The 12,430-nt window shown below is 40.1% G+C and overlaps 1 protein-coding gene across 3 annotated transcripts in view; it reads right to left on the reverse strand.

Annotated features, from left to right (window-relative positions):
- The window catches only part of syt7b (synaptotagmin VIIb), an 86,051-nt gene that overhangs the window by 26,472 nt on the left and 47,149 nt on the right, over positions 1–12,430 (reverse strand). For 2 of the 3 annotated variants that reach the window (XM_020098643.2, XM_020098642.2), the window contains exons 3-6: positions 11,632–11,711; positions 10,045–10,179; positions 6,365–6,562; positions 891–1,241 (exon numbers count right to left, since the gene is read on the reverse strand). In XM_020098643.2, coding sequence (XP_019954202.1) covers positions 891–1,241; positions 6,365–6,562; positions 10,045–10,179; positions 11,632–11,711 — 764 coding nt within the window. The remainder of the gene's footprint in view (positions 1–890; positions 1,242–6,364; positions 6,563–10,044; positions 10,180–11,631; positions 11,712–12,430) is intronic. The other variant, XM_020098644.2, reaches the window with a different exon arrangement.

Below are 12,430 nucleotides of genomic sequence, written 5' to 3' on the forward strand. Positions count from 1 at the left end.
AAAAACATGATATCCCCAAAAAACAAATCACAGTATATCTGGTTGTAAAATACAGGCAAAAAACACGGCGTCCACATTTTTCAATATTTGAAGTAAGAGTGGTTAGCCAAGGATAATATTAAAATAGCCAGGGAGTAACAATAGCTAACCTAAGCTAACCGTAGCTATTGCTACTGTTGCACAATGACCTGATTAAAAAGACCAGTGTGTTGCGGGATCCCTCCCGACTCGTACGAATGGCTACACGCTTGCTACAGCTAATGTTACCACAGTAAAATGAAAAGGCAACGCAATGTTAGCATAAACTCCCTTTGTTGAAAATTAGTTCTTTCTGTTGAATTACCATACAAGCCAGTTGATGGGCTTTGAACTTGGCACAGTCATTGTGTAAAAGATTTATACTCGGTGAGGCAGTTGGTCATCAATGATTATGTCAGTAAACAATCAGCAATGTCTAATGTTAGCTTGCTATGTCTTTTCACTGGATAGCCACCATTAGCCTGACTTTACCGTGGCTCCTAAAAGATTGACAGCAATAACAATATAATAAAGAGTAGTTTTATCACTTATTCACATGAGTATATAATGAAAACATATACTAAACATAGAGCCAAACTACACAGCCTCCAAAATAACAACTGAGTTGAATCAACACCTCTTAAAAACTGTCTCAACAAAAAGAGTAGGATTTGGTGCAGGACTGTTTGTATGCAGCAGGTAGGCAACCAGCTGTGTTGACCCTAGAAACCTCAAAATAAAGTCTGCAATGCAACATACATCGTCCAGATGTATTGCACACTTTACGATATAAAAGTAGTCATTACAGTTTGGTCTGTCATCTTTCAAGCTTCATTCTCATTTCACAGAGTAGAAAACGTCTTGACACTTACAAGAACGACTTGACGTCCAGCCCTCTGTGCCGGATCTGCTCCATCATGTGATCCCAGCTGCCTGGATTCGACCTTGACCGGCCTGCCCCTCCTCCTCCTCTGTACCGGGAGGCTCCAGCCGGACTCCCCCGGACCCCCCGTGGGCCCCCACGGTGGCCTCCGCCGCCTGGGCCCGTGTGAAGCTGGCCCAGGCTCTGTGATGTGACTGGGGGGTCGTTGGGACCTGGAGGGGGCTGGTGAGTGAGGGGCTGTTGGAGGCTCTGCTGGCGGACGAGGGGCCGAGGGCGTGCCACGGCCGAGGATGGGATGTGCTCCAAGGTTGACGCAGATGAGAGGGAGGCATCCCCGAAACTGAGCAGACACGCAGGAGCAACAAAGAAAGAGATGGATACAAGGTAGAAATCAGAGTTAGAGATAATGTGAGTGATACGGGACGGGGCAGGAGGTTTAGCAAGCATTTTGAAAGAATGAAAGTATGAAAAAGTTACACAGGACAATATTGATATCGAAAAATGGCATAAGAAAAGCAAATAGTGTTTGCATCCGAAACAAACAAAGTGAAAGTGAAATAAGGAAAGAAAGAAGAACAGAGTTGTCAAAAAGCTCTAAATAACTGTGGAACATCTTTTTGAAACCAATTGTTTAGGATTTGGAGATTATGCCAGTTTATGAGTATATGGATGGTCAAGCGTGTAATGTATAAACAATCAATTATTCTTCCAAAGAGGCATTAAAACAAACCTGAAGCTGAGGTTAAAGCGTCGCTATGGCTCAATGTGAATCTGCTCTAAATTGTTTCTGTACGTGACGTCTCTCCCTAATTAGCCCTGACCTACTTCTACCTTCTTGCCTTGTTGCCTTTTACGTCCACCAGTCCATCTCCAAGGTCCTATCAGCTCCTGCTGTTTCCCCCTCCCACTCTCCCCTCTACCTTTGTGCTTCTGAGCTCAGCTGTTCTCCATCACTTCTGTCCATCTCCTCTGTCCATTCATCTTTTCTTCACCCTCAGTCCTCCCATCAATCTATCTCCACACCACCTCAAATCACTGTTCTGTAAGTCTGCTCTCTAATTACCGGTCTGCTACTCTTACAATCATGTAATAGTGCTTCACCCCTTATCCTCCCCTCAATCACTGCCCTGCCTGATGACTGTAAGCTTGTGCTGAACAGCTCTGTCTGGAGCTAATGCTGTGAGGGAGGATTTACTGCCGGGGGCCTGAGTTGTGTTCGCAGCTCTCCTCAATATTAACTTGGCTCTAACTCTGCTGGAGAGCGAGGAGACGTGCCCCCTGAGCAGCAGAGTAAAGCTGTAAATAAAAGACAGAGCTCATATTCATGCACTCATGCAGGCTTTCTCTCATACATGCATTCATACTAACAGAGTGCACGCCATTGGAGATCTTTCAAGAGGATAGGCTTTGATGAGAATGTTTAATAAATCGTGCATCAAATTTGAACAAATAATGTGAAATAACATATTTCACTTTTTTGCTTGACATTTGTTGATGAGATGTGTAAAGGGTGCCAGTTAATGTTTCCTTTATTTTCTGCATAGACAACCATAGAGTAGAAGTCCAAGAACTCTGATTAGGCTCCTCTAAGCTCATAAAACTTAACTAGAGAAAGTTATATCAGGATATTTACTGCCACTAGATGTCGCATGACCATAATGTGGATACCCAACCCAAGCCCAATTGGGGCCTGATGGGCCAGCCCAGGATTGGACACATTTTTTTAAATGATATATTTTTTCACTGTACATAATTGGTGCAACAATAACCATGTGTGTTATGGACAGAGAAACACACACTGAGTGCAGCTTACATTAAATGCTCAGGACGTTTTTTCGGACACAAAAAGATGACCCGAGCCACAATCTACACCAGCACCAGCATCTCAAGCAAAACAAAAAACTGCTTTGTTGGCTGCACCCCCCTTTTTGTTCTCAGCTGTGCTGCAGATACAGTTATATTGGACCCAAAACCAGAAGCTCAACCGAATATTGTTGTCATGTGTACAGCAGAGCCAACCAAATAAATAATCCAGCCTAGCAAACTGGTAATGATGATATGTTATGAGCATCCTTGTGAGTAACTGCATGTTTTTAAATCTTATTTTTGGGCAATACTCACTCTGTCAGCACCCAACCCAGCAACTGATATATAATTTGTTAATTTGATATAAAAATAAGGTATCTTTGGTGATTTTGGTTAAACACTGTGGGGGTCAGTTGACAGGTTTGTTTGTAGTGTTTGTTTTTTCTCAGAAAGACACCGCAGAGTAGAAATTGGTCCTTTAAGTGTCATGTTCACTCGCTGTCGGTTATTTATAATACATAAAGCAAATTACATCTATTCATATTTTCATGGTTAGGTGTAATAGGTGTGTTAACACTATGTAGTTGGAAGTACAAATCTGAATTATGTATTTTAGTTTAAAATCACCTGCTGTATTATTCCTCATGAGACTTGTGAGCCATGATCTCTAGTGAGGTGAAATAAAATGTAGTGTAACAATATATATTACAAAGAACCAAAATATTCAGTCACGTGTAAATTTTAGGGATAAATAAAAGGTCTGTTGACTCACATAGACATTCCACATCGACACAAATACGTTTCTGTAACTGACATCATAATAAATTCAATACATCTGGCTGGACTCATGGTGGCATGAAGCCAGACATCTGGGAGCCAGTTTGTGTCCTAATAAATTTTGCCTGTCTGTTCAGTGTCATAAATTTGGCAAAGAATTAACTAGTTAAAAAATATAATTCAAAGGTTCTCTGACCCAGAATCCTTTTCTCAAAGCATTTTCCTCAGTGGCTGCATCTACATGCATTTTCAGGTACTGTACATTTCTGCTGTCTACTATCTGCACAGCACTGGCACCAGTCATTCAGTCATGTGCCCCGAGCATGAGCTATATTTATATTCTGTTGCCTATGACTAATTTAGACAGATATGTTTACATTTCTTCTTGCTTGAAAGTCAATTAAAATGACTATAAACCATAAATGATTTCATAATTAGGGAGAATTGAGGAGGGTAAAAGAAGAAAAAAAAACAAGGAGACAGTCAGGAGTCAGTGCGAGGGGAGAAATCACAATGGTGAAGAGAGAGAGAGAGTCAGAAAGAGAGAAAGAGACAGAGAGAGAGAGAGAGAGGGGGGAGAGAAGTAAATGGCCCAAAATAGAAACCAATTCCAGAGGAGAAATGGAAATTCAGGCAGATTTGAAAAGGGAGCAAAACAGAAGAGTGACAAGAGTGAAAACTAATAAAACAGGACAGCTGAAAATTCAGTTTAAGTCCATATATTCTACTGAATGTCTATAAATAAAGCACAAATTGTTAAAAAGCAACACACTGTATCGTTTATTCAAAATAAAAAAAAATTCATTCTTGACGAGTGGAAGCAGTTTATAACGTGTACAGTCCAATCAAAAGGCATTGGTTCTGAGTATCGGAATATTCTGAATTAGGTGTTTTTCCTAAGAATCTGCTTTGATCATAACAAGGACACATTCTTATATATACAAAGTTGAATACTAGAGTGACATGGCTGTGACGCCTCAGACTAAACTTTTTAATCAATCTATTCAGCTGTATTTTGCTCTGAGTTTAATGAATGAACTGTTTATGAATTATGGTACAACAGGCTGATTATCTGGGCCTCAATTTACATACAGGGAGAACATTAGCCTCCCAAAAACATGAAGCACTCAGCAGCCAAGGATTTTAGCATTTCCACATCTAATTCATATGGGACAGATTATATTTGAATAAAGAGCATTTATTTAGTTGATAGTAGTCTCTGACCTTACATCAGGCTTTTACCGTGGTAAAGTGCTGTTACTGTCAGCTTGTGTGATCCGTGTCCTAGGATCAGTTTTCATGATAAGAACTGGTCTAAACCCTCTGGGTTATATCTGCATCTGTGTGTGCTGATTTTGTTAGCTCAACTATAATCACTGCTATTTTCTTTGTGAAACACTTGACATTTTCACCTTTTCAGGGTGACAACAAATTATTCAAATTACAGAAGCTGAGTGCTGACCATAACTCATTAGTTAGTACACTGTGATAAACCAAGGAGAGGGGGTCACAAATAGATATTGTCATTTGGGTTAATTGGAAAAAAAATATCACATCATCAAGCTTTAATCTACCTGCATTATGGTAATTAAGGGTCTACTATATATAGCAGGGGTTCTCAAAGTGGGTCCTTCGGGGGGTTCCCATCATAAGAGGAAATAATTTCTTTTCACAGTAATTTCATCCATAACTAACACACTGACAGAATGTATGACTATTTTGGTCCTGAATTTCATGCATGTCCTGTCACAAAATGTCCAAAAGCAAGAATCTTGTCACAGTTGGTCACAAAGGGAGACTGAGCTTTTGCTCTTCAAACCCACACACTTTCAAATTCTATGCCCACTGAACTCTTTTTGAAATCTTTAGAAAGTTTTATTTATTTTTACTGCTTTATCGCTTATGTGTTCAGTGTCCTTTGAGTCAAATCCCTTGTCTGGTTTAAAATGTTTTGGTTTTCTCCCTGGTTTTAAGTACTTTGCAACACTGTTAAGAAAACTGCTATATAATGAAGTATTTTATTAGTATTAGTATTAAAAATGGTGGCCCATAGTATAATCTATGTCAGTTTAGAGGTCCTTGACATGCAAAAGTTTGAGAACCACTGTGGTTGTCTCGACAACAATCTGGACAATACTTAATCTAGGTGATTAATTTTGCTTTGGTTATGTCACATAAAGTTTATCATCAATTGTTGTTGTTCACACCATCCGCTTATCTGACTGAATATCATTAAAACCAACAGATAGTCTTTGTGCTTTGCCACCTGTAGTGAGACAGGCTGTTGTGCTAAGCTAATTGCTAAAACAAAGCACCTTCTCAGCTGTTTCCAGATGTTGGTACAAAGTGAGCTTTGGTTAAAATTACACTGCATTCAACCATGTTGCAGGAAAGGCTGTCTTATGCATCACTGGCCAAATAAAGATTCTCTCCTGCTGTTTATGCAACAACCCACTCTGAGATTAAAAGCTGTTACTTCAGATGAATAAACAAGCTATTTCTGAAGATCTTCTTCGAGCATCTGTCACAGCCATCAGTAAATTGCAGCTTGCGGAGGAACATCACGATTGTGTGGATTCACTTTGTCGGAGACTGTCCTGACATCAGCTGGCGAATATTTGGCAGCTGACATAAAAGTGCTACTTGTTTAAGAGCGAGGAAGTCAAGAGACTCCAAGGGTTACTTATGCATCACAGGTAGTCTCTTCAGCCCCTTTCCGCAGTATCTTCATCTGCACGTGTCAAAACAACTGAGGCAACATGCAACAGTCCATTCACGATTTTTTATCAAACCCACACTCTTCCTCGATTTCCACACCATGCTGTTGTTGTGCCCACTGTAGCCCCTCATGCGTGCCCACTGTCACCATGCGCCACTCACTTGCTAAACCGCAGGCCTCCGGCATGCATGTGGCTCTGGATCGTCTGCCAGCGCCCGGCCTTGCTGCCCCCTGTCACCATGCTTCGAACGCTGTCACTGCGACTGGGCCCCGCCCCAGTCCCAGAGCAAGCACCCCCACTGTCACTGGCCCCCAGTGAGGGTCCAGCACTGCCCTGCCCACCCTTATCCACGGCCCCACTGGGAGGAGCGGTGGGGTGGATCGTAGACAAAGAAACACGGGACGGACAGACAAGAAAACAGAACCAAGAGAGGATACAAAGAAGAAAGAGAGAGAGGAAGAGACGAGAGACAGACGTACAGAGCCGGAGAGCAAAAGTATCATTAGTAAAGTTCTTTAAACTGGTGACAAAGACACTTAAGGGAAACGTAGTCCAGCCACAAGTGTCCAGCAGACATCAAGAACTTGGTGGAATAGTTCCTGGTCAGTCAGACAGTCAGTAAAATAAGCAATGAAGAGGTCGGAGACTGAGACAAAACACATTTTCCAAAGTACAATAGTTGTGGTCAAAACTTCAAAAACCAATGAAAGCCCAGAGATGACTTAAGACGGAACTTCAGTACAGGGACCTTCCACTGAGTGAGGACAAATCACACAACACACAGCTGCACACCAGGACAACGTCTTCAACAACAATTAGACAGGAAACGTGGGCTGACAGTAAAATGAATGATTTCTCATTGAGATATTTCCTGACTCTGTGGCCCACTGTCATACAACTCTGACATATGATTATTCTGTATTCTAATTCTCCACTTTCATTTGAATTTAATTATTTATTTTGATTCTAGTTGTTTTTTTAGCTATTTTTCAATGCATTTCCTCACCTTATGTGAAACACTTCCCTCTGAGTTTGAAAGGTGATAAACATTTCAAAAAGCCCTCTCTTAAAAGCATCATTATTTCCACAATAAGAAGTAACTCTCTTTTATCTGCTTTCAAATATCAGAAATGCCGCTATGATCTGCCTATTAAATGCCATTTAAATTATATGTCAAAAGTAAAATGCAACGCAATCACAACAATCGTTGCTGCTCACTGATTTTACAATAGTTTCAGCGCCACTGCACAGATTGAGAGAGATCGATCTCTCTGTGGTTCTGAAATAGTTGAGTGAGATGTAATTGCAGAGCAACAGGCTCACGAAATGCCTCCTTGAAGTGTGAGATGCATCCAAGTGATGGATCGGAGATTGGTATCAAACAGGCATTTTACCATTGTAACATTTAATTGTAGCACTGTACACAAAGGATAACGTGTCACTATTTTTGGAGCAGGGCTCAGTGGACTAGACTCAGGGGGGGGGGGGGCTATCATGCAGCCTCAAAGTGGTTACAGGACCACGAGGGATGGTGGGAATAGTGATAACGAATGAGCAGAAAACAATGAGTGAGTGGAGGAAGAGGTGATGGGAATAATAACACACAGCATCTGGACATTCACATTAAAAAACAGAGACAGACACCTCCCCATTGAAGGAACATTTTGACCACAGTCTGCAAATAATGATGGAGGACGTCTCTCCACTTCTTACTACTGCATGAAAGTGAAGCCAAAATATCCCATAGCTGGGTGCTGCCATCTTGGGGTGGAGATGTCATTTGGAGCCAGAGTCTGCGCAGTAGTGATCGTGGAGTGGAGCCATGGTTTTGAGGTACCACTGATACATGCACTTGACAAATGACGAGCCAGTCTCAGCTGTCAATCATGATGTCAACTAATCAAATAACTAATTAAAAACAAATGAATTGAAAAATGACCACTTAAACACAAAACTGTGATAAGAACTGCTTATAGGACAGAAATCATTTTATGGAAACCTTATTTGACGTGTACTTATTTTTTTTTACTTTGCTCCATGTCCCATCCACTAACAAGAAGATGGGGTTCATGAACTATATGCAGCTAGCCACCAGGGAGCAATTGTGATGTTTTGGCTTCACTTTTTGGGAGCAGTCATTTCGTTCATTCGTCTGTAAATTAGACATTCTGGTGGAAAGTTGGATGAGAAGATTGACACCAGTATCACAGATGACTGTAAATATGAAGATAAAGTCAGTTGCTGCTTAGCTTAGCTTAAACTCACATCAGCAAGTGGAGTGTTGTTTGCTCAGAAAAACAATAATTTACTGCTGTATGTTGGACTATTTCCTGGCCAGGTGTAGTATCTTTCTGGTGTCTCCATAATTAACCGTCTGTTGCTCTCATTCAGGAAATTTAAATTTTTGTAAAGATTAAACAAATATGTAATTAGTGAGTGGAGGGAATGACGATTCCCAAAAGTAAAGCCAACCCGTCTCGATCCCAAACTTGTGGTTGGCTGCAGTATAGGTCATAAATCCTGCCTCCCCCATGTTATTAGATGGGATCAAACTAAAAAGTCCAAATAAACTTCAAATACATTTTTCTCAAAGATGGTTTCTGTTGTTTGAGGTCATTCATGTGACATTGGTGTGTCCAAGTGTTATTTGTTTTGGTAAACTTGGCACTACCACGGCTCCATCCCTCAGTTGTTATGGCTCAGACGATGGCTGTGTTCGTATTCATTTCTGGTTAGTGGGAGAAAGTGGGGATGTGTCATCCATCCTATATACAGTCTACGGTTTAGAGGTGTGGGTAGGCAGATGTCGACACCTTAGGGCCAATCCAGCTTTGCTGTTTCCAGTCTCTATTGTAAACTATAAGCACAGCAGCATATTTTATGAAACATACTGTATGAGACTTGATCTTCTCATGTAACTCTACACCAGATAGCTACTACTCCATACAAAGTAAAACATACATATATATATATATATAAAACAATCAGAAAAGCCAACAACAGTCAAACCTGTTTGGAAACCTTGACTTATGTAAGTGTATTTTCAAGTCAAGTCTGCAACAATATCCTGAGGTGCAGATGTGAATACTTGGAGTTGAGAGGTTGGGTAATGTGAAGCGTGAAGGGTTGAGGTGAGGGTTTGACTGTCTCCATGGTAACACCCCATGGGCTGCAGGTGAGATGTAAGAAAGGTGTGATGAGGCAAGCAGGGCTGCAGGGAGCGGAGCTATCAAACTTTTGTCAAAAATACAAAAGTTTACCATAATAAATAATCAAAGGTTATTTTCCTCATGTATTCAGGTTTTACTTTAAAATCCAGGCAGCATTTAAAAAGGAGGTGTCATTTTTCTCTGTAATCTTCTCTCATGATATAATACCTGATTTGTGTCTTCAGTTCGGACATATGAACTCATTGTAAATTTATGTGCCTTTTGTCACACACATCTCTATCAGGTGCTGCATGGCCAGCAGTGCATACTAAACACCACCTCACTGAGGACACGCCTGACTGCAAAAAACATGAGGATTACGCGGGATGAGAGGAGACTTCTGTAAAAAGACATGTGGCCAGACAGTGTAACAAAATGAGTTTTTCTGCCTCCTTATGGATTACTAAATGTGACCTTTTCACTCATCAGAGACGTGTGTTGATAAATCGTTAGCAAGTATTTCTGTGTTATATTTCAGGTACACAAATTGCCAATTGCATTAATTTAGCAAGCACAAATCCTTTACCTTGCTAATAATGTCCAATTTCATGATGTCTTTCAAGACAAGCCCCTGTTCACTACAGCCCTGCCCTGATAGAGGGGTCCCTTACCAGCCACGAGTGAGACTCACTTGGGTGTGAGGCGAGGGTCTCCGTACGGGGCATAGGGAGACATGTTTAAGAGGAACTCCTTGGGCGGGTAGGAGCTCCATCTCTGTTGCACATTGCTGCTGTCATTGTTATTCCAAAAGTCTCTGTCTAGATCACTGTGGTCGGAGAGACAGAGACAGAGGTGAGACAGGTAAAGAGCAGCAGACGTTCAAAGACTGAGAGACAGGAAAGAGAGAAACCAGCATAAAAAGAACAGACGTTAGTATTGTCTCATAAATCTAAAAGTCAGAGAGAGAGTTGATAAATAAAGGAAAAGTAATAACTTCAATGTCAGTATAGTTATATTGTTAAATGGTGCATCTATTAATGTGGACACTGAATTATTTAGTTCATGAGAAATGAGTTGGAAACAAGTATGACAGTAAAATACTTACCGTCAAATTTGAGTAGAAAACCATTAGTTATTCAACAGAAGTTGAAGTTATTCTAAGTACAGATACAACAACAATACATACTTTCAGAAATAGGATATGTATTTTTGTATTTTAACATTGAATTCAATGTAATTTAACATTCAAGTTAACCATTCAACTAGTGAATAATATATATATATATATATAATTCATTTACAGATGAACATTTTATGGTTATTTTATATATTCAAATTTAAATTTAATTTAATTTAATAGAAAATATATATTTTTTTTTTTGACATTTAATTAGTAACTTTCTGTGAATAACTTTTTTTACAGTGAACATTCATGACAGCAAAGTGAAAGATTTAGTAAAGAAAGAGTAATGTTGGTAATTAACATGACAGCATTAATATTGGTGCTTGATAAAACATCGATAAATTGGTAAATATTTTATCATGCTGATATAAAACAAAGGAGGCAGAAAAGTCAGTGTTAAACAAACAGAATGCATAAACAACAGCTTTTGGAAAATATATTGAAAATGAACAATAAGTGAAATAGGAACAAATGAAACAAACAGATCGCTAGCTGTGTCATGCACTGCCCCCTCACTTGGTAACAACAGTGACATAAAATCAAGGTTCCCAAATATTACAGTCCATAACAATTACACATTGTTAATAATAAACAACAATAAAAACAACCTCAAACTATCCAAGAGAGCAGCACTGGTCATGTTAACGATTACTCTTTTGGGTTTTATTTGGGGGAATATAATGAATTTCCATATTTCTTGAGTGTTTTCAGTATTAGTGTGTGACTTCTGTATTAAAAGATTATGTTTTGCGATTTTGTTTGAGCATTCCAGATTGATCCGGTTGTCATTTTGTCACTTTAAGGTTTATGTAAGCTTTATCCATAACCCAATGTCTGATTTACACAAACAGAATATGTAATTGACATTTCTACACTGTGTTGTTGAGAAGTTTTCAGATTGAACCTGTTTAATAAATGAGAAATATCACATACAACAGTCTCGAGGGCATCATTCTAGGATGGACATTTTAGACCGCGTAGCAATCTCCATGATTAGTTTTCCGATCAGGGCTGGCTGTTAAAATGCAATACTAATATCATCACATCATGGATCATTTCCATACGCCACCATCTACAACCCTCCCTGACACCTACTTGATGGCTTTATTTTCCCCTCGACCTCGCACAGACTCTGGAGAGCTTGCAGCCTCCACCCAGGGCTTATTCCTCTTCCCCTGCAATGAGACAAGAGGGAGACAGACAGTGATGGAAGGCGAGAAGGATCTTAAATTCGTGTCTTGATCTCTGTTTACGAAAAGCAGTTTTGCAACTGAAGTGCTCATTACAGAGGCTTTAGAACTGCGTCAGGTTTCCAAAACGTGTTGTAAAATATGATGAATGAGGGAAGAGCAACAAATTGGTTTGATGCCAGGACGGCAGCCGGCTTGGAGACGTGACGAGGGACCACTTAACCGCAATGAGATGCAAAAACACACTCTCCCATGCATGACACAGGCACAAACATATCTCTGCACACAAACAGGTGGACCCCATTCACAAACACAATGCACAGGAAGCTTTACATCAGATTCCACACAGAACTTGTAAATTTGAAATGCAAGAATTCAAAACGAGTAAACCTGAACATTTATGAAAACCTAAGGTGCTGCACATCATGGTTTATTACACCTGCACAGACTGTATTTACAGCTGTGTGTTAAAGGTTTATGGCACGGTTACAGAGTGTGTACAAATAACCACTGTGTTGAGGAATATGCTGAAGCTGAGGTACTGGTGTGAACAAATCTATCCAGTTTAAGGTGACGGAAACACTGACACCTCAGATTTGGTAAAAATCAAACAAAAAAGTTCCCATTTGAGAGACACAGGATCATCTGAAGGGTGAGAAAATTCTCGATCGGCAGGAAAAATGCATGAATGCTGTTGTAATACA

The sequence above is a fragment of the Paralichthys olivaceus genome, chromosome 1, assembly GCF_024713975.1.
Source record: "Paralichthys olivaceus isolate ysfri-2021 chromosome 1, ASM2471397v2, whole genome shotgun sequence".
Taxonomy (NCBI): domain Eukaryota; kingdom Metazoa; phylum Chordata; class Actinopteri; order Pleuronectiformes; family Paralichthyidae; genus Paralichthys; species Paralichthys olivaceus.